This window comes from Planococcus citri, chromosome 5 (genome assembly GCF_950023065.1).
Source record: "Planococcus citri chromosome 5, ihPlaCitr1.1, whole genome shotgun sequence".
Classification (NCBI taxonomy): domain Eukaryota; kingdom Metazoa; phylum Arthropoda; class Insecta; order Hemiptera; family Pseudococcidae; genus Planococcus; species Planococcus citri.
The window spans coordinates 48,397,704-48,417,027 of record NC_088681.1 but is presented as its reverse complement, the minus strand read 5'-3'; the positions used below and the strand labels follow the sequence as shown (position 1 = coordinate 48,417,027).

The window sequence follows — 19,324 nt, the reverse complement described above, 5'->3', positions numbered from 1 at the left end:
TTTTTAAATAGAAAAATGAAATTTAGAAATTTTTATTTCAAAATTTCTTCAAATTAAGTCATAAGTTCAACTCAAATTCCATATTTTCATCGCAATATATCTACTAAATTCATTCAGATTCCTTCAATTTCCATCCACCAGACTTCGATTTCTAATTATTACACGAAAATTTCAAATTCTTCGACAAAGTTAACAAATACCTCCGGGTATAACCAAAGTTTACACGTGTGAATACAAAATTCAATTTCACACCTGTAGTCGAACCCCCCGAAGGCCTTTTGCTTCGTTACATCTTCGACACATTGTTGGCTAACTTTCGTACTTTAGTCTTTGAAGTCGATCGTCTTCTTTACCAATACCAACCCAATAAATACGAGCCAGATTACGCAAAAACGTTGTAATTCCGAAAACGAGACAATTCTCAAGGTTAGTAAATAAGCTACAATGAAGCACGAACGATAGAACCATTTTCGAAATAAAATTTCGTTTTAAAATTGTATTCTCGTCTCGGATTCGTGGACAAAAAATAAAGAAAAAAGGACGAAACGACGACGATACCGCAGATAAAAGAAACTGCACAGCACACTAAAAGAATTACCAAAACCTAGCACGTGTTTAATACGTACAATGGTGTACTTTCATGCATTACTCTCCAATATACCTAGTTTTAAGTTGGAATTTAAACCATCGAAGAAGTGAGGGGTGTAAGAGCTAAATGGCAGTTAAACGTGGAGCAAAACGTTGGTAAATATTATTTCAACGTGAGACGACCAGGACCAGTGTATAATATACGTAAAGCTACACACACATGAAGCTATAGAAAGAGAGAGAGAAAACCGAAAGGAGATGAGATGGGAATGCTGTCCTGTATATAATCATTTATCACCATTCTTATATTACGTTGGGGTCGAGGTTCACTATGTAATTCGATGGCTATAGGTACGTGGTTCTGTGGCAACGGTGTGAAAATCTCCAGAGAGATGGCAATTTTCGAAATTATTCTCGCTAACGGTTCATTAAATATTGAGAAATGCTAGGAACAGCGCGCCTTATAATACCGTTAAGGGGTTTTGATTTTGACGGTCGAGTTATTTTATCGACCTTGAGAAGGGTCAATTTTAGCCTTTAGGTCAACACGGGTTATATTAGGTACGCGTTTATGGCGGTACAGATTTGGTTTTGTCGTTTTCACGTAAGTAGATAATGGCTTGTGAGTTTTGAGTGAACATTTTCCGATTTCGGTTTTTTTTTGCTAAAAAATTTTGTTATTACACATGGCTCAATTTTAAAAATGAGGGAAACTAATTGTACACGTTTTTGAGATTCTTGGAGTCTTAAATTGAAAATAGAAAAGCAAGAGGTTTTATTCCTACACTCTTTCTGATAGAGGAGGTAGGTATTCCAATCCTGATTGGAAGCCAAAATTTTTGAATCGGATCAAGCTAATTGAAAGAGCTTGCAAAAATACGTCCCTAGCCGAAATTTCAAACGATGAAGTGTACTTTTCGATTTTTGGTGAATTTCTAAAAATCCAGTTTGCAGGGCTAATAATGGGAACCTCTTGAGGTGTCACACTTCGATTTGAACGGGACCGCAATTTTTGGAAAGAGCATACTTAGTCTAAAACCCCCAAAACCAAAATTTCAGCTTCCCAAACTCATTTTTCGATTTTTGGCGAATTTTTGAAAATTCAAAATTGACTGTTTTTGGCGATTTGTGCTTTGTTTTTAAAGTACGTACTTCATCTGTAAAAATGGTCAAAATAAGTCCCAATACTAATATTAATTACCCAAATTCAAATTTCACCATTTCCAGCCATTCTGGAGCCTCCAGCGGGATTTTTCAATTTCTCCAGAATTTTGAATTTGCTCCAGAAGGCGTGAATATGAAGTTGGGCAGCTAAAAATCGAGTTGTATATTACACTCGACCTGTTTAACGAGTTTATCCACATTTGAGCCGATTTTGTGAGTGACACCTCAAAAGTGGTTTTTTGACCAGCTTTTTTCAAAATTGAAAAATCCAAAAAATCAAGTTTACTCCCAAAATCGGCTCAAATGAGGATAAACTCGTTAAACAGTTCGAGTATAATACAGAACTCGATTTTTAACTGTCCAACTTCATATTCAGGCCTTCTGGAGCAAATTCAAAATTCTGGAAAAATTGAAAATCGCGCTGGAGACTCCAGAACGGTTGGAAATGACGAAATTGGGATTTGGAGAGTTATTTATGGACAAAATACAGCGATTCGCGCAAATTTCAAAAATTTACATGCAAACGAGAAACTTTTGATTTTTTGGATTTTTTAATTTTGAAAAAAGCTGGTCAAAAAACCACTCTTGAGGTGTCACTCCCAAAATCGACTCAAATGAGGATAAACTCGTTAAACAGGTCGAGTGTAATACACAACTCGATTTTTAACTGCCCTACTGCATACTCACGCCTTCTGGAGCAAATTCAAAATTCTGGAGAATTTGAAAATCGCGCTGGAGGCTCCAGAATGGCTGAAAATGGTGAAATTTGGATTTGGGTAATTGATATTAGTTTTGGGATTTATTTTGACCATTTTTACTGATCAAGTACGTACTTTTTTTTAAAAAGGCATAAATCGCCAAAAACAGTCAATTTTGAATTTTCAAACGTTCGCCAAAAATCAAAAAATGAACTTGGGCAGCTGAAAATTTGGTTTTGCTAGTTTTAGACTATGCTCTTTCCAAAAATTCGCTGTCCCGTTCAAATCGGAGTCTGACACCTCAAGAAGTTCACTTGTAAGACTTTATGGCGATTTTAACAAATTGGCAGGATTTTTTGCTATTTTTGGTTGAACGTAAAAGGATGACAATTTCAGTATGAGGTAGAATTTTTTAAGTAATTTTTTACAAAATTGTGAGATTTTGACAATTTATGAAAAAAAATGAAAAAATTTTCGTAATTTTAGGCACCTATAGGCAAAAAAAAATTTTTAGTGGTTCCGGATAAAGAGCGAAATTTTTTTAATTTTGGAGCAAACGCACGACGACGTTAGGTAATACTGAAAAAAAAATCATGCTTTTTAACAATTTTTTTCAAAGAAATGAGACCTTCCACAACTTTTTGTAAACAAACGAGATTTTTAGTCAATTTTTGCCAAATAACAGTGAGAATTTTTGAAGTATTCCACCAATACAGACAACGTTTAGCAATTTTTGGAAAAAAACAAGACTTTTTGACAAATCTGATAAGCAAAGAGACTTTTTGCAACTTTTGGCAGCAAGCGAGATTTGAACAATTGACATTTTTGAAATTTTTTCAGAAAAAGTAGGTAGATAATTTCAATAAGTAGGTGACTAAAATTTTGAAAATTCAATCAAAAGTTAACTTCAGTGATTTTAGTAACTTGAGTACCAACGAGCCCTAAAGAGTCAAAAATGTAAAAAAATCAAAATTTCACCAAATTGGTCTCGAAAGCTAAAATTTGGTACGTACCTACTCGTATCTTATTTTTGGCCTTCCAAATTTATTGGAAACAGCTTTAAACAGTTCTGGAGCCTCCAGCTAATTTCTGAAAGTTGATTTTCACAAAATTTTACAGAACTGTGCATTTCTCCAGCAATATTTTGTAACTGAAAATTTGAAAATAAAAAGGTTCTGAATGTATGGAAACCGATTTTGGAAAATCGGTGTGTAACCGTTCGAGAGGGAGTTCATTTTGACAGAGTTTATGAACATTTTTTTGGAAAACTGGAATTTTCAAAAACGTTGAAAAAAGCTTCATCTTTGGTGAACTCGAAATGTCAAAAATGGAGCATCAGCTAAATTTCATTTTTTTTTTTTTTTTTTTTTTTTGTCAAATAGTAGATATCTACGAGTGCAGTGAATTTTCTAAATTTTCAAAAATGAAATCGCTGGAGATGGGAACCGGTTTCGAACTGGCAGATACCGATCCTGAAAAAGTGGTATCTAATCGGTCGACTTGGTCATAAAGAAGCCTAAATCGCGTTTACTACCAGTTAAAGTTGATTTAGGCGGTTTTTATGGCATTTTTTGAAATTTTGGAATTTTTAAATTTAAGGCTGGAGGCTCCAGACGGCTGGAAACTATGCCTCATTGACTCATACACATGTTAAAATTAGTTTGTAAAATAAACTTCAGTTTTTCACTTTTACTGAATAAAATTTGTTGGTAAGTTCAACGTTCGAAAATTTGCTGGAGGCTACAGAACTGTTCAAAACGGTTAGAAACCGTTTCTAATCGGTTTAGAGGGCCGACAATAACAATAATAACATGCATACCAAATTTCAGTTTTTCAGATCAATTTGGTAGAATTTGGATTTTTGGCTCAAATTGGATTTTAAAAAAAATAATAAGTATATTAAAAATCGAAAAACGCACTTCAACACAGAAAATTTTGGCCCAAGATGTATTAGCACACCCTTTGATTCAGCTTTAACCAATTCAATGAGTTTTCTTGCGCTTGGAATTCTTCTCTTGTGAGTCTAATCGATAAAACAGGATCAACATCGAGGAACCGATATCACTTGGTATTGGTAGTAGAAAATGCTGTTCTGATGCTTTAAATTATTATTTTTGGTTAAGATCAAGTCAGCCAAGGTGCTCACTGGTTCCAAGGTGTTCTCAGTTGGTGTCCTCAAAAATAGAAAACAGAAAATCATCAAATGCACAAGACGTAGGTAATGATTGAAATTATTGAAGTCTAGAATATGCTGCAATAAAAATCCAAAACAACTAAGTAGGTAGCTAATTGATTTTTTAAGGGCCCTTATAAGTTATGAGGCAATTTCGCCATCATCATAGAACCTTGAGCTGCCGATTGGCAGTCTAGTCCATCTGTAATGTAAATTTTCTCACAGCATAAAATCTGCTCGCACCAATTTCCACTTTTGGCCACGTGATGTTTGATCATAATTTCTTTATTTAAGCTCTTCTCTGGGCCCTTTTTTTTACGGAAAGCTCGAAGATAATTCATTTAGTCGATGTTCCATGAGTGTTATACGGAGATTTGGCAACACTTTCTCCAGATTCATCTCTTGTGAACTTTTTCATTCTACGAAGTAGGCAACAGGTCGACAGGTTCAGTTTCCATCCATCGAACTAATCCAAAATCCTGTTTTTTATTGCTTGCAGATACCTCAGCCAACTATTTCCACTAACTGGAACTCCTTTGATAGCAACAGCGGTATCCGGAGTGGCTGCAGCTATCGCCGCTTTATTTCTCAATCTGCAAATTCTAGTTGAGATGATGTCCATAGGTAATCTTTCAATCTTGTATCAATTATACCTCTACTCTACATCATATTTTAGATCCACTCCACTAATCCATACATCTGCAGGTACACTTCTGGCCTACACATTGGTATCAACTTGCGTTCTAATCCTCCGCTACCAACCACATTCCACCAACTTGATGGGCTTGTTACCAGAAACGTTACGGACACCGATCAAAGGATCACCCATCAAAGAACCGATCGCCAATGGCCAAGTGAGTCTTCTGCATTTTTCATTTTCGCCCAATCAGCGAATTCCACCGATCGACAATTCGCCACACTCCAGCGACCATTTTTCCGCGCAGTTGTCGGTTTATTTATGAGCTTCGTCGACGCGGTATTTAATATCAGTGAGAGGGCCTACTCTCGTTCTCTTATAACGTCGTTTTACTAATAATTTATGACAGTGGAGTTGGTTTCTGCGGGGGCTCGGACAGTCCAAGGGGGGAAACACGTAACGGTATATGTTTTCCTATATTAGATTTATTACGTATACATTACGTTACGCAAAACCAGCGACGAGAAGTATACCCCGCACTTCTACACTTCGGCGTCGCTGTAGCTGACGCCGGCGTATATAATTTATTCGTCGTATGTAATATTACGAACATGTATGTCGAGTACATACACCACAGTACGTATAATCTACGACATTTTTTTCAATATTTTTTTTTTATTACCAACCTACTCGTTCCCAATTACCACATTTTCTCCTCGTGTGTGACGGATTTTCTGCTTTAGCTTTTCGTACGTATAATTCAGCCTACGCGAGTTGAAAACACCCTACTCTGTACTCTAATTTCAATACGCTTAGTCAACTGCAGGTTGGTTCAAGTCATTTTGGAGCCTCCAGCGACTTTTCAAAAATTCCTAGAGCCTCTGACAGATTTTAAAAACTTTAAATTTCATTTAAAAAAGCAGTTGGAAAGCTAAAATTTACTCTGTAAACTAATTTTAATACTCTATGAAGTCGACTACCGGTAGATTTCAAGTCGTAGAAGCCTCCAGCGACTTTTTGGAAATTACCGGAGCCTCCAGTAGATTTTTCTATGTTCAAAATTTCCATAAAATTTTACTAAACAGAGATACCCCATTTTTGACATTATTCTGAGGTGGATCGCAGGCAGTTTCAATCCGTTTTGGAGCCTCCAGGAGATTTTTAGAAACTTCTGTTTTTCAAAAAATGTCACAAAATGTATTCGAATCGATTTTCGGCTTTCCAACACCATTTGATGAAATTTTGTAGAAATTGCAAATTTCAAGAATTTACTGGAGGCTCTACCCCCGGGGACAACTTTTTTCTTAAAGGGAGAGTCCTAAGGAACATTTCTAGCCCTTGTACTCAAAAATTTCAAGTGCTAAAATGCGTTTTTCGATTTTTGGTAAATTGAAAATCAAAAGGCCAAAAATGAGGGGAAAAAATCAACATTTTTACCAAATTAACCAAGAGAACTGAAATTTGGGATATACATACCCTATTTTCGACATGCCAAATCGATGGAAACTGTTTCAAACCGTTTCGAGCAGGTTCTGGAGCCTCCAGCAGATTTTTAGAACTCGAAATTCCCACAAAATTTCATCAAATTGGAGTTGTAAAGCTAAAATTTATTCTAAAAATTAATTTCAATACGCTACGATGTACTGCAGGTGAATTTCAAGTCGTTTTGGAGCCTCCGGGGATTTTTTGAAAATTACTGAAGCCTCCAGCAGATTTTTAAACTTTAAATTTTTACAAAATTTCATCAAAAATGGAGTTGGGAAGCTGAAATTTACTCTACACTCTAATTTTGAAACTCTCTGAAGACGACTTCAGGTGGGTTCGAGTCATTTTGGATTCTCCAGCGACTTTTGGAAAATTCCTGGAACCTCTAGTAGATTTTTGAAACTTGAAATTCCCGCAACATTTTACCGAGTGTATAGTTGACAAGCTGAAAGTTACTTCGCAAACTAATTTCAATGCGATATGAAGTCGACTAAATGGAAGTTTCAAATGGTTTTGAAGCTTCCAGCTGCTTTTTGGAAATTTCAATTTTCCAAAAAACGCCATACGACCTTTCAAAAAGGTCGCTGGAATCTCCAAAACGACTTGACATCCACCACCAGTCGACTTCGTAGCGTATTGAATTCAGTTTGCAGAATAAATTTGACTTTCCATCTCCATTTGATGAAATTTTGGGGAAATTTCAAGTTTCAAAAATCTGCTGGCGGCTCCAGTAATTTTCAAAAAATCGCTGGAGGCTCCAAAGCGACTTGAAATCCTCCTGCAGTTGGCTTTGTAGCGTATTGAAATTAGTTTGCAGAGTAAATTTCGGTTATCCAACTCCATTTGATGAAATTTTGTGGGAATTTCGAGTTCTAAAAACCTGCTGGAGGCTCCAGAACTGCTCAAAAAGGGTTGAAACAGTTTCCAATCGATTTGGTATGTCGAAAATCGGGTATATCCCAAATTTCAGCTTTCTTGGTCAATTTCGTAAAATTTTGATTTTTCCCTCATTTTTGGCCTAAATTTAATTTTCAAAAATTCACAAAAAAATCGAAAAACGCATTTTAGCACTTGAAATTTTGACAGGTGATGAATTTTTGTCTGATCTATCGATCTACTTTTGTACGGTTTGAAAAATTTTCTGCAAGTTCTATGTTGGGACGCAAAATCTGCAATTTCGGCTGAACTGTCAATCAAAATGGCCGCCATTTTGTAAGTAGGGCCACTTTTTTTTGAGTACAAGGGCTAAAAATGTTCCTTAGGACTCCCCTTTTAAGAAAAAAGTTGTTCTAGAGGATCAACGGGGGGGGGGGGTGCTATAGATCCTTAAGTGGGCTCCCCGACTACTAGTAATTTCCAAAAACTCGCTGTTGTCTACAAAACAACACTTGAAATCTACTTGCAGTCGACTTCACAGCGTATTAAAATTAGTGTACAGAACGACTTTCAGCTTTTCAACTCCATTTTATGAAATTTTGTAGAAATTTCAAGTTTCAAAAATCTACTGGAGGCTCCAAGAATTTTCAAAAAGTCGCTGGTGGCCACAAAATGACTCAAATCCACCAGCAGTCGACTTAATAACGTGTATAAACTGGATTGTAGCGTTAATTTCCGTTTATTCCCAACTTCATTTTATGAAATTGGAGGCTCCAGAATTGCTCAAAATGGTTTGAAATCCGATTTGGCAGGTCGAAAATAACGTATATCCCAAATTTCAGCTTTCTAGGTTAATTTGGTAAAATTTTGATTATTTTCTCATTTTTGGCCTAAATTTGATTTATAAAAATTCACCAAAAATCGAAAAATATATTTTAACAGAACTGTATCGGCGATACAGCCGAAAAACGTAGATTGACAAAGGTTAATGACCTCTTGTGGGGGTAGCAGACAAGTTGCGGTGTGCTGTGCATCTTTGGTCAAAATATTTTCGAGTCCACCGTGAATCGAGTTCACTTTTTAAACTGTCGATTTTCATTTTTATAAACAATTTTCATAAAATTGACAACTTTACCCCCTCCTTAGTAAGGGTGAAATCGCCATTTTGGGAAAAGCTGAACTGGTCATGCTGGTAGTAAATTTAGCGTAGAACAATGTCTGTTTGAACATTTTTCCTCTCGGACCCTTCATGTCGGCGATACAGCCGAAAACCCTGTATCGGCAAAGGTTAATGACCTCTTCCGGTGGTAGCCGGTAAGTTGCGATGTGCAACTTTTGAAGGGTTGTTTTAGAGCCCAATATAAACAATTAAATAATTTGAAATTCAGCTTTCCCCTAATTTTTCCGACGTTCGACTAAAAATTTTGCTAAAATGACTGTACTACCTACTTATATGTACCTATGTAAAATTTCGATATTTTAATGTTACCGATGAAATTCGCAGATAATGTTCGATAAAGAGCACAACCCCGAGCAAATAAAAAAAGCATTGGGTTTACCAACGAGTGGCAGTACGAGTCCATACCAGAATCCTGGTCAAAAGACACCATCGCCGAATCGCAAAGTAATCGTTAGACGAATCACGAGAAGGTAACGGTTTCATTTCTCCATCAACGTTACATGTTATACTCGTATACCTAGTCAGCAAAACAGAAACGTAATCGTATTTTATGTTTAGTTCGCCAGATTCGGATTCTTACGACGAAGAAACGGAAGATTACGGTAACGATAGTCAGCGTTTAGTTACTGATAAAAGAGATAAAAAACATTACGGTACAACTTTGCATAAAATTACTCCTGTACCTAAAAGCATCGAAGAAAAGGTCAGCGAGAGGATGGAAAACGTGAAAAAACGTTTACAGGTGAGCTACTCGTAGATTTGTTCGGTCATCGATGAACTATATACGCAGACTGACGGTGGTTGTTAATACCCGGATTATTTCTTATGTTGAATAGATTCTAACGTATTTGTGTCCAGCTTTGTTTCCTTGGGTTGATCCGGGTCCGGTAACCGACGAGTCTGGAAAAACCGTGTTAAAATTTGTATCACTTTTATACGTACTGATATCGTTTTTCGACGCTATAATGGTCTACGCGTCGAGACCTTTTTCAACGTTACTAAATTTAATAGTATTCGCTTTGATTTGCGCAATAATCGCGATAGTTGGAGCGATATCGCGTAAACCACAGAACAAGTAAGTTTGACAAAGAAAAAAGAACTCCTTGGTGAAACTGAATCATGTGTTTCTCATTTTTATTTAATTTGTTCCAGGAAATCGCTGGTGTTTCTCACACCGGGAGTTCCTTTGGTGCCTGTGATAGCCATTATGGTTAATATTTACCTAATATTGAACCTATCTGTTCTAACACTAGTCAGATTCGTAGTCTGGATGACGATAGGTAATTTCGCAGCTCTCTATCTTGCATTATTCTTCACCGGAACTCCACACTGATCCAATTTTCTTCGCAGGTTTCATAATATACTTTTACTACGGTATAAAAAATAGCACATTAGAACAAGAAGAATCAGCCGAAGACCAAACAATAGTACCGGCGACCAATACCACGCCACAGGTTCAAGTAACCCAACAAAAAGTAACCGAGGTATCGGAAAAGCCGAAGCCAAAAGCTCCAGTACCAGTTGCTAAGAAAGTGGTAAACGAACCAACTCAACCGACCAGGCCGACGACTCTGGACCCGCCGAAAAGTTCCAATAAAACTGATCTATTCGTATCACCTTCGGCTTTTCCAAAGTGGGACGATTAAATGACCTACCTACGTACACGACTTTTACTATAATATTTTACAATACGTTACCATTTTTTTTTCTAATTTTTGAACGCCGGTTACAAAAAAGCGTTTATTTTTCTGTCATTCCATTTGTAAAAATTTCAATTGTTCTACCGTAAGCATTTACATTTGCATTTTAAAACCAATGATTGTATCATTTTTCACCGCTTTGTTTTTAAACATAGTACATACGTTGTTATAGGGCTCTTAGGTAATTCGTCGTGTTTTCCATACAAGGCCTAATGTATAGCTACCTACCTATAGAATTTCCCATAGAGTTGAGGTTTCTGCCATGACGAAAGTACATAATACATACTTATAACCTATAAGATGAAATCGAACATATCATATCGTTTAAAATAAAAACAAAAGCGTTACCTCTGTGAAGATTTTTTCATTTTTCAATGTTATCTCGTTCATTTTTGTTGTTCTTGTTTTATATATTAACGTAAATAGGAATTGAGGATGTAAATGTACGTGAATATATAGGTAAATGTAGATTTTTTTATGCTGGAACCAAGTTCGTTTTTTTTTATGAATACAGATGAGCTATTTTCTCGAATCACCCGGTAACCTGAACAAGTCATAAGATTTGGAATAAGTACCAACATTATATGATTTGAATACGGATACAGATCTTGTAAATTTTATGTAAGAATCATCTAGTCTTATTTTGTAAATACTTACCATTGTGATAAGATCAAATTTTTTCGTTTTTCTATTCTTCTTCTACCTACATGTATTGTCTTCTCGTTTATGTTTCTTTTACCTGTAATATGTTTTCGAATATTAGAATAGAACTATATGTTTATCACTGGTTTAGTATGTAGCCATTTTAAATTCACTCAAGTAGGCTAACGTATATTTTGCGATTCGCAGCAAAGATGAGTTTTGGGGAACTAAAAACCGTGTAAAATTGGATTTCGGAAACACGAATGAAACGATCTAATAAATATGAATAGACGTACTATCTATTCTATGGATAATTAATTCACATTACCTGAAGCCTGAATGATTTTTATTTCTGATTGATTGGCATAGGTATAGCTTTTGATCATGGATAATGAAAACTTCGAAAGAAAAATGAATCCGGTTCTGCTATTAGGGTACAAACAACCAACTCATATCATGAATCATTTAGAGCTAAGAGCTGAGGCTGATTTAAAATCTCAGTGAACTGAATCAAAAATTAATAATTTCGAGCTATTTTCGAGCATTAATCATACCTGATAACGGTGAAGATGAATCATTGATAATTCCATTGTCCATTCCTCTCTGATGGTGGGGTGAGAGAGAAGCAATTACTTTGGAAACATGCCGGAACATGCTGTCTGTATCCAGCTTTGCAGCAACCTCTTTCCTGGAAAATTGAAAAAAAATTTTAGACGAAAACTAACTCAACCATCCTTCTTTATGAACTTGAAAATGAAATCTGCTTCAACACCCCAAATCCCCTCATTTTTGCTTCGAATTGATCTTCAAATAGCTACATACGTAGCAATATTTTTACCTATTTATTTATAGAATTTTAAACTTAAATATTTTACCCTCTTACTTCTCTTTTCCCAACGAAGCGAAAAGTTACAAATAATTTTCAGTGAGCGGATGAAACACACAATTTGTGATAATATTGTTATGTGATTTCAGATTTGTTTATTTTATTTCTTAATTTCTATTTTATATATATTGTATGGTACTCTAAAATGGCTACTACTATGTATAATGTGCATTCTGCAATATACTGCAGTTTTCATAATTAAATATACATACGTATTACTGCCAAAATGCAATATCATCGATACCTGAATAATTATTATTTTGTTTTGTCTGCATTTCTGAGTGATGAAAATTTCTCAAAAAAATGTACCTATTTAAAGAATTAGCTTTTGCTGTATTTTTTTTTCTCATTCGTAAGTCTCTTCTTTGTTGTATTAATTTATATTCTACGTTTTACTATTTTACGATTATACCTACCCTATTTTAGCTATCAGTAAGTAGCTTTTTTGTTAAGTACTTACTACCTTACCTACCCTATTACTTACCTACTCCCTTCATTGTTGAATTTTTCGAGTTCATCGTATTATTTCCTTCTTTTTTTTTCTCTCATTTATTTTTTCTAAATATTTTAAAAATTAATATATTATTGAATAGATAATACCTATTATATACTTGTTAATTTATTCCATTTATTATATTATCAAAAGAATTGTTATGTTCATTAAAGTATATTCTGTTATTGAATTTTAATCTGTTGGATTTTATTCCGGCAGCGAATGACGAAATCGGGTTCAGATTTGAAACTACTTATACAGATAGGAATCGTAATGAGTTTTGTTACGATAACGTTTGGATGAAAATAAGCGGTGACTTTCCCCAACCAAAAAAAAGAGCAGGTAATTCGACCGAAAATACGAGTAACTTTATTTAGTAAAACTGCGCTTAAAAGGTACATTTTTTTCTGTTTTGTTACGTACAGTTACGTAGCCGTTCCTCTGCGATGAAAATTAACGGTCCAATGGAGACGTTTCGTGTTGGTTTGCGCGTTTTGTTTTCTATGTTAATAACCCTGAGAACACATTCAACAAAAAAAAAAAAAAATTGAAAAATCAAATTGATCAGTTTTAGCAAAGAAAATAGGTAAGAGCTTTTTTCGTAGAATGACGAAGTTCGACTCACTAGACGTACTTGCGACATGTTTTGACTGTGCGGTTGGATTATCTCGTACGATGGATTCTCTGGCATCATAGACGGTAGTAGACATAAAATGAGATCAAGGATTTGCCGAATTCACGATCTGTTTAGGCTTAGTGAACTGGATATCGCTTTCTTTCAAATTACTCAGCGGTCCTTCCACTAGCACTTTCTGTTCTTTGTAGAAATTGAGTAAATGATTCCATAAGGTTTGCTGCGATAAAAAAAACAACGGCTGGGGTTAATTAGGTATTCGAATGATGGATAAAATTTTCAACCAGTGGGTGGGCTCACTTTGGACAAAACTTTAGGATTTCCGACCACGATAAGACCATACTTGGCTCTGGTCAAAGCAACGTTCAACCGTCGCGGATCGTTCAAATAACCGATCCCCTGATGGTCGTTGGAACGTACGCAAGACATGATAATTATATCTTTTTCACGACCTTGAAACGCGTCTACGCTGGCTACTTCGATCTGTTGGTACAAACGGGCGTGCAGTGCTCCTTGATACTGCATACATTGTACCTATAAAAATTACAAATAGATGACAATATAAGATATTCCTTTATGTTAGACACGTCGAGATGAAAAAATCCTAACCAAATATGCTCTCTGTCCTTCGTACGGTGTTATAATACCGATCTGTTCAGGTTTTACACCGCAACGTAAGAATCTTGTGACTATTTTTTCAACGCTGGATGCTTCAGCTCGATTCAAATATGATGTACCAGATCCGGCGATTTCTTCAGTACCTTGAGTTACATAGAATAACATCGGTTTATCCGGAGCTGGCCAGGGGAACTCGATTCCCGGTAGTTTTCTCTCCTCTGCGCAGAATTAAGAAAAAAAAATCATTCGCCATATTTGACTAAATTTGAAACCGAGAGGCGAGAAGTGAAAATTATTTACCAGCACAAACACCATTTTGCATAGATCCTTCGTAGAACAAAATGGACGGGAAGCGCGATAATTCTGGATGCATACGATACTGAACTTCTAAACGGAATGGTCTGATACCGAGAACAACCAAGCGTTCGAACAACGATTGACAAAGACCAGCTCTCGAAGCTTTCTTACACATAACGACTGGACCAAGCTGGCAGTGATCTCCAACTAAAATAAGCTGTGCCAAAAAACCACGTATAGATTAAGCTGATCTACATAATCGATTTATGTATCTACTTCGCAATTGATCCATATTTCACCTGTTTCGATCCCAATACCGTTGGAATCATACACTCCGGTTCGGAAGCTTGCATACATTCGTCGATCAATATAGAATGAAACTTCATACGCGCTAGACGTGGATCTCCGGCGGCGACACAGGTGCAGCAAATTACATCGGCAGCTTCGAGTAGCTCACGTTCGGCGGATTTCTTCAAAACTCTGTATCTTTTTTCATCGGCCGCCGAAAGTTCGCCACTTTCTTCTCGAAGTTGTTGTAACTTCTTCAATTCGGAGTTACTGTCGAGATAACGTTACGTTTAATAGTGATAATTGAACTACGAGAGGTGTCCCATTTAAAGCATCATCGTGACTTGAAAGTCGTGCCAAAAAAGTATACGTGCTTGAAAAGCTTTCCCATTCATTTGCATTCTCATCTAACGAATAATTTTGTGTTATTTGGCTGAACGTTATCTTCAGTCGTTTCTTATCAACTTACTCCAACTTTCTCCCCATTATAAAAATTTTGACAGCAAGATTCTTCAACCTCAAACATTGAAGAGTAGGTATAATGCAGAAAATCGAATAAATCTACATTCATTCCTTTTTTCACTGGCACGAATCCAAGCAACGATAGCAACGATGGCAACAAATGAGACAGCCTGAACTCGATTGAAAACGCAGCTCATCACGTTAGCTTACCTATCTAAATTTTTGAGCTGATTATGCAAAGCTAAGAAAGCAACCGGTGAATCGATGGCTTCTCTGTATTTGGCCATAACTCTCACAACCTTGGCAAAATAAAAATATATGTACGCCAGAAATAAGTATCTGATATTGCTACAGGAATCTCGAATTCCATTCAATCGCGATTATGTACCTACCTTTAAATTAGTCTTATGGATTTTCTCTGTCAACTGATCGACGGCTGTGTTTGAAGGAGCACAAACTAATACAGGTCCGGTATTCAATTTGGCCAGTTGGTAAGCAATAGTCGCCGAAGTGATGGTTTTCCCTGTACCAGGAGGCCCTTGAATCAAAGATAAGGGTCTTTGAATCGCTTGTTTTACAGCGTATACCTGGAAAAAAAAACGTTTATAGAGGTACCGTTATAAGTTTGATTTTTAATTCAAAATGAACATAATTCAGTACTTGTGATCGATTCAATTCTGGTAAATTAGGAGCTGAATAGTTTTCAGAACCGTGTGATCTGAATAATACATCATCAACGTCATGTCCAAGCAAACGATGATAAATATAAGCGGATACAGAAGTGTCGTCAATAGCAAATTTCCTCAAAGCTTGTTGCATTCTGTAACATGTTCGGTAAACTTGTTTATTTGATTTATTTTAAACCATGTATCATATCTCTCATTTCAAGCACATCGTTCAAAAGCATTCGAAAAAAAGTTTTCGAAAAATCTTTCAAAACGGAATATGAGTTATATACCTATCGAATGACGTTGATTTCCAGATAAAATCTAACGCGAATTTACTGGTGGATTTGAAAGGTATTCCTTGGCTAGTTTTCATTTCTAAGCCAACTTCATCGTCGAAATTATCTGGTATCTTGATAACATAACCGACTCCAGACCAAGGCTTGGTTACCTCTCCGATATATCGTAATCTCAGCTCTTCACCGTGCATTAATTTCATATCTGTCGAGAGTACAAGGTGAATTAAATGCTCATCTTTATCGTATACTTGATCGAATAAATCGTCGAATGATTACCTCCGTCAGTTTTAGCGAGATTAAAGTAAGCTACTACTTTCTTATTCAGCAAAACCTCCCAACGAACGGTGATATTATCCTGAGTTTGGGATTCCTTCAACCTCTTATCGTAGTCCGCTTCCAATTTAACCAAGGGACCAAAAATATTCTGATATTGATATCCATCTTCGTATCTAAAATATTATAAAATCGATCATGAGATGCACCAAACGAGTTGAAGGCCAAATGCCATTTTCGGTGAGCTAACCTTAAAAGTACTTGTTGAGGTTCAACGTCGATTCCTGGTTTTTCTAAATCTGCCACAGTGGCATCGATGTTATCTTTCCAGAGTTCTTCTAGTTTACCTATTTGAGCTGACGTTACTTGACGAGCTCGAAGTTGATCTTGATCTGCGGGTATTTTAACCAACCACGATAAGAAACATCGATCTTCTATCAACGGTTTCCATTGTTCTTGATCCCTAAATAATCAAAAATAAATAACATAATCAAGATCTTCTCATCAAGCTGATGTTTGACGAAGATTTATACAAACCAGCTCATATCTTTCAGGGAATTTTGAGCTGCGCAAGGTTGTCGACATAGTAGCACCACAACAGAATCCGCCTTAGCTGGTATGAACCCTAAAACGAACGCATTTCGCATACCACAAGCATAGCATTCCAGGACGGTTTCTCCCAAAGGACCATCTTTATGAAGAGTTACCTCCTGCAAAACACTCACGTTGAAACAGAATTCCACGAGTAATCAGTACATAAGAGATAAGAAACACTTACCTTATGCTTAGCTCGAACTAAATGGTTAACAATATGCGATCCGCAAGTATTTCCGCGACCATTGCAAAACCATTTTTTACATATATTACACATTGCCACACAGCTAGGATCATGAATGGCGCAATATTTACATGCGAATGCCGGTAACTCCTGCATACAGTAAATATAAATGTGATAACATCATCGGATAAGAAGAAATTTACAACCCATTGATTTCAGACATACTTTATTATAATACGCATCTTCATCTTCTTCTTCGTCGAAGTGTAGCTCGCCCAATTTTTGGCTAACTCCTGATACACCGTAACTTTTCACATCTCCGTTCAGTTTACCGTTCAACTGCCAAAATCCAAAAGTAAAACCATCATCATTCATCAGTAATGTAGAATGTAGATAACATGGTTATAACTTACGTGTATTTGCCCCGAATATTGAGTTTGACTTTGCGATGGTAACGTGAATTCGTTAAAATCGAATTCGGGTCCTATCAGATCCGATTCTTCGGTATCGAGAAACGTAAGAGTTTGAGAACAGGGTCCATATGTGTCACCACTCATCTTCTGAGATATTTGGTTTTTCCTCGCGATCCTCGCCAAGCAAAACAGTAAACACTACTAGAATAATTTATAACAGAGGAATATTTCTCGATACAGAAATACAGAATTGACTACCACAACTTTATCAAAAAAAGTGACTAATTTTCATCGACCGTACAAGTGATACAACCAACTAATATTATCATGATTCAAGAATGCAACACGTGTTTTTGAAACAACGTGTTTCTTCCAGGAACTGGGTGGGAGGTATTCACACATTCACACACACATACAATGCACCCCCTCCCACTCTGTCTCTACCCACTCCACTACTACAATAACGAGTTCAGTTAAGGCACTATAGATAGTGCCTTAGTTCAGTGTTCGCATTGAGGCATTTTCACTTTTCAATTTTTTCACGTTGATTGATTCTCGAAGCGTACGTTTCTCCGGTAATTTAAATTTATTATAATTATGTACAGCTGAAATTATTTTAATTTTTCGTCTCGTAATTTTTACCATTTGTTCCAGTTTTAAATTTTAATAAGAATTTCTTCGAGTAAGTATACTTAGGTAATAGTCCAGGAGAATTAGCTCAAGAAATAGGGTCATAGGGAAAAGTTTGATAACAAGCTGAATTTTGGTATACAGGGGTTTTTTGATACGCTGAACACGAATTTTGGATGTCCTGGTGAAACCGGCGCGGTGTACGCTTCCCCCTTTTTTGAGGACCCTAAGCTCCCCAAATTTGGTTTTTGGCGTATACGTCCAAAAATATGCATTTTTATGCAAAAATGGTTCTCATCGATTTTGTTCTACTCTAAATTCCTCGTCGAATGAGGGGTCAGCGAAGTTTCCAACCCCAAGGGGGGTGAACCTATGGTCACTCAAAGAAGATGTGTTTGGAGAACCGGGGTATAATATTTAGTCAGCTTTCATGAGACTTTTTGTAAATAAAACGGCCTTAAACCATCTCCAATAGACCCACTGCTTTAAAATAAGGCTATGAAGTAAATTTCAATTTCTCAACATTATCGAGTCAAAATTTTGAGGGAACTTCAACTTCCAACATTTCGCTGGAGGCTTCAAAATTGTTCGAAATTGTTTCTCACCGACTCGGAAGATTGAGAATAGGATACATTTTACATTCCAAATTTCAGCTTTCTTGGTAAATTTGGTGATATGTTTTCACACCCACACTTTCAATTTAGATTCGTCCGGATAAAAAAAATTATCTCTATTTGAAGTGAAAAAGAAACAGAAAGGAGTAATGTACCAACAGAAAACAAAAATTTTGAAAACGCTGATCAGAATTTCAATTTTTTCACAATGAAGCAGTTCAGGGGAAATTTTGAATCAGCAATGTTTATTTTTGTAAAATTACCGCTCTTCCCTCCTGAGAGGTCTCAAAATACATGGAAAATTGCGAAATGACTTCAAAAGGGCCAAGTTTTAAGCAAAAGCACCTGTTCAAAATTATTCAATTTTTTCTCCAAATCAACATGTTTAGAGGCTTAAAAATTTTTCTAAGGTCCTTAATTTAGCAATAAAAAACCAAAAATTTCGTTATGAGCTACTCTATAGATCTCCTGATTTAGTGAACAAAAATGGCTCCAATTCAAATACGAGGCCACATCAGGTTTCCTCGTCAATCATGGCGAGATTCCTCCACAAATTCCATCACTTTTCATATCGACCATCGACATTCCACGAGTATATACCTACTGAAAGACCAACACCAGGGTTGGTTCTCTACGTGTAGACTATCGTTGTCTACATAGTCTACGTTTGTAGCGTAATCTATGTAAACTTCATGAAAAGTAGACTTCCTGTAGACTACGTGTAATGTATATCAACTTTGAAGTTGTGTATTCCCAAATGATCTCCCCCCCCCCATGCTAAAAATTGTCCTTTTTTGCAAAAAAAATCACCCTCACTTTTTAACTGAAAAA

At 36.2% G+C, this 19,324-nt stretch overlaps 2 protein-coding genes across 4 annotated transcripts in view; one reads left to right on the top strand and one right to left on the bottom strand.

The window, feature by feature from the left end:
• LOC135848099 (cationic amino acid transporter 2) overlaps positions 1-12,718 on the top strand; it is a 198,528-nt gene extending 185,810 nt beyond the window's left edge. For both annotated transcript variants that reach the window (XM_065367878.1, XM_065367880.1), the window contains 7 exons: positions 5,123-5,247; positions 5,329-5,477; positions 9,126-9,271; positions 9,360-9,543; positions 9,638-9,876; positions 9,954-10,081; positions 10,152-12,718. In XM_065367878.1, the coding sequence (XP_065223950.1) occupies positions 5,123-5,247; positions 5,329-5,477; positions 9,126-9,271; positions 9,360-9,543; positions 9,638-9,876; positions 9,954-10,081; positions 10,152-10,447 (1,267 nt within the window). In that variant the 3' untranslated portion in view covers positions 10,448-12,718. The remainder of the gene's footprint in view (positions 1-5,122; positions 5,248-5,328; positions 5,478-9,125; positions 9,272-9,359; positions 9,544-9,637; positions 9,877-9,953; positions 10,082-10,151) is intronic.
• Positions 12,719-12,867: 149 nt separating this feature from the next.
• On the bottom strand, positions 12,868-17,597 carry LOC135848098 (regulator of nonsense transcripts 1-like). Of its 2 annotated transcripts, none has more exons than XM_065367877.1 (16): positions 17,250-17,597; positions 17,062-17,175; positions 16,837-16,986; positions 16,596-16,768; positions 16,309-16,521; positions 16,062-16,234; positions 15,780-15,987; positions 15,482-15,641; positions 15,214-15,408; positions 15,032-15,120; positions 14,371-14,629; positions 14,075-14,288; positions 13,766-13,992; positions 13,457-13,690; positions 13,157-13,376; positions 12,868-13,037 (listed from the first exon to the last, which is right to left on the bottom strand). In XM_065367877.1, the coding sequence occupies exons 1-15, from the start codon at positions 17,391-17,393 to the stop codon at positions 13,242-13,244; spliced, it is 2,688 nt and encodes an 895-aa protein (XP_065223949.1). In that variant the 5' UTR covers positions 17,394-17,597; the 3' UTR covers positions 12,868-13,037; positions 13,157-13,241. The 2 variants fall into 2 exon arrangements, with proteins under 2 accessions (XP_065223949.1, XP_065223948.1); XM_065367876.1 differs by having other exon boundaries at positions 13,148-13,376; positions 17,250-17,596.
• Positions 17,598-19,324: the final 1,727 nt, after the last annotated feature.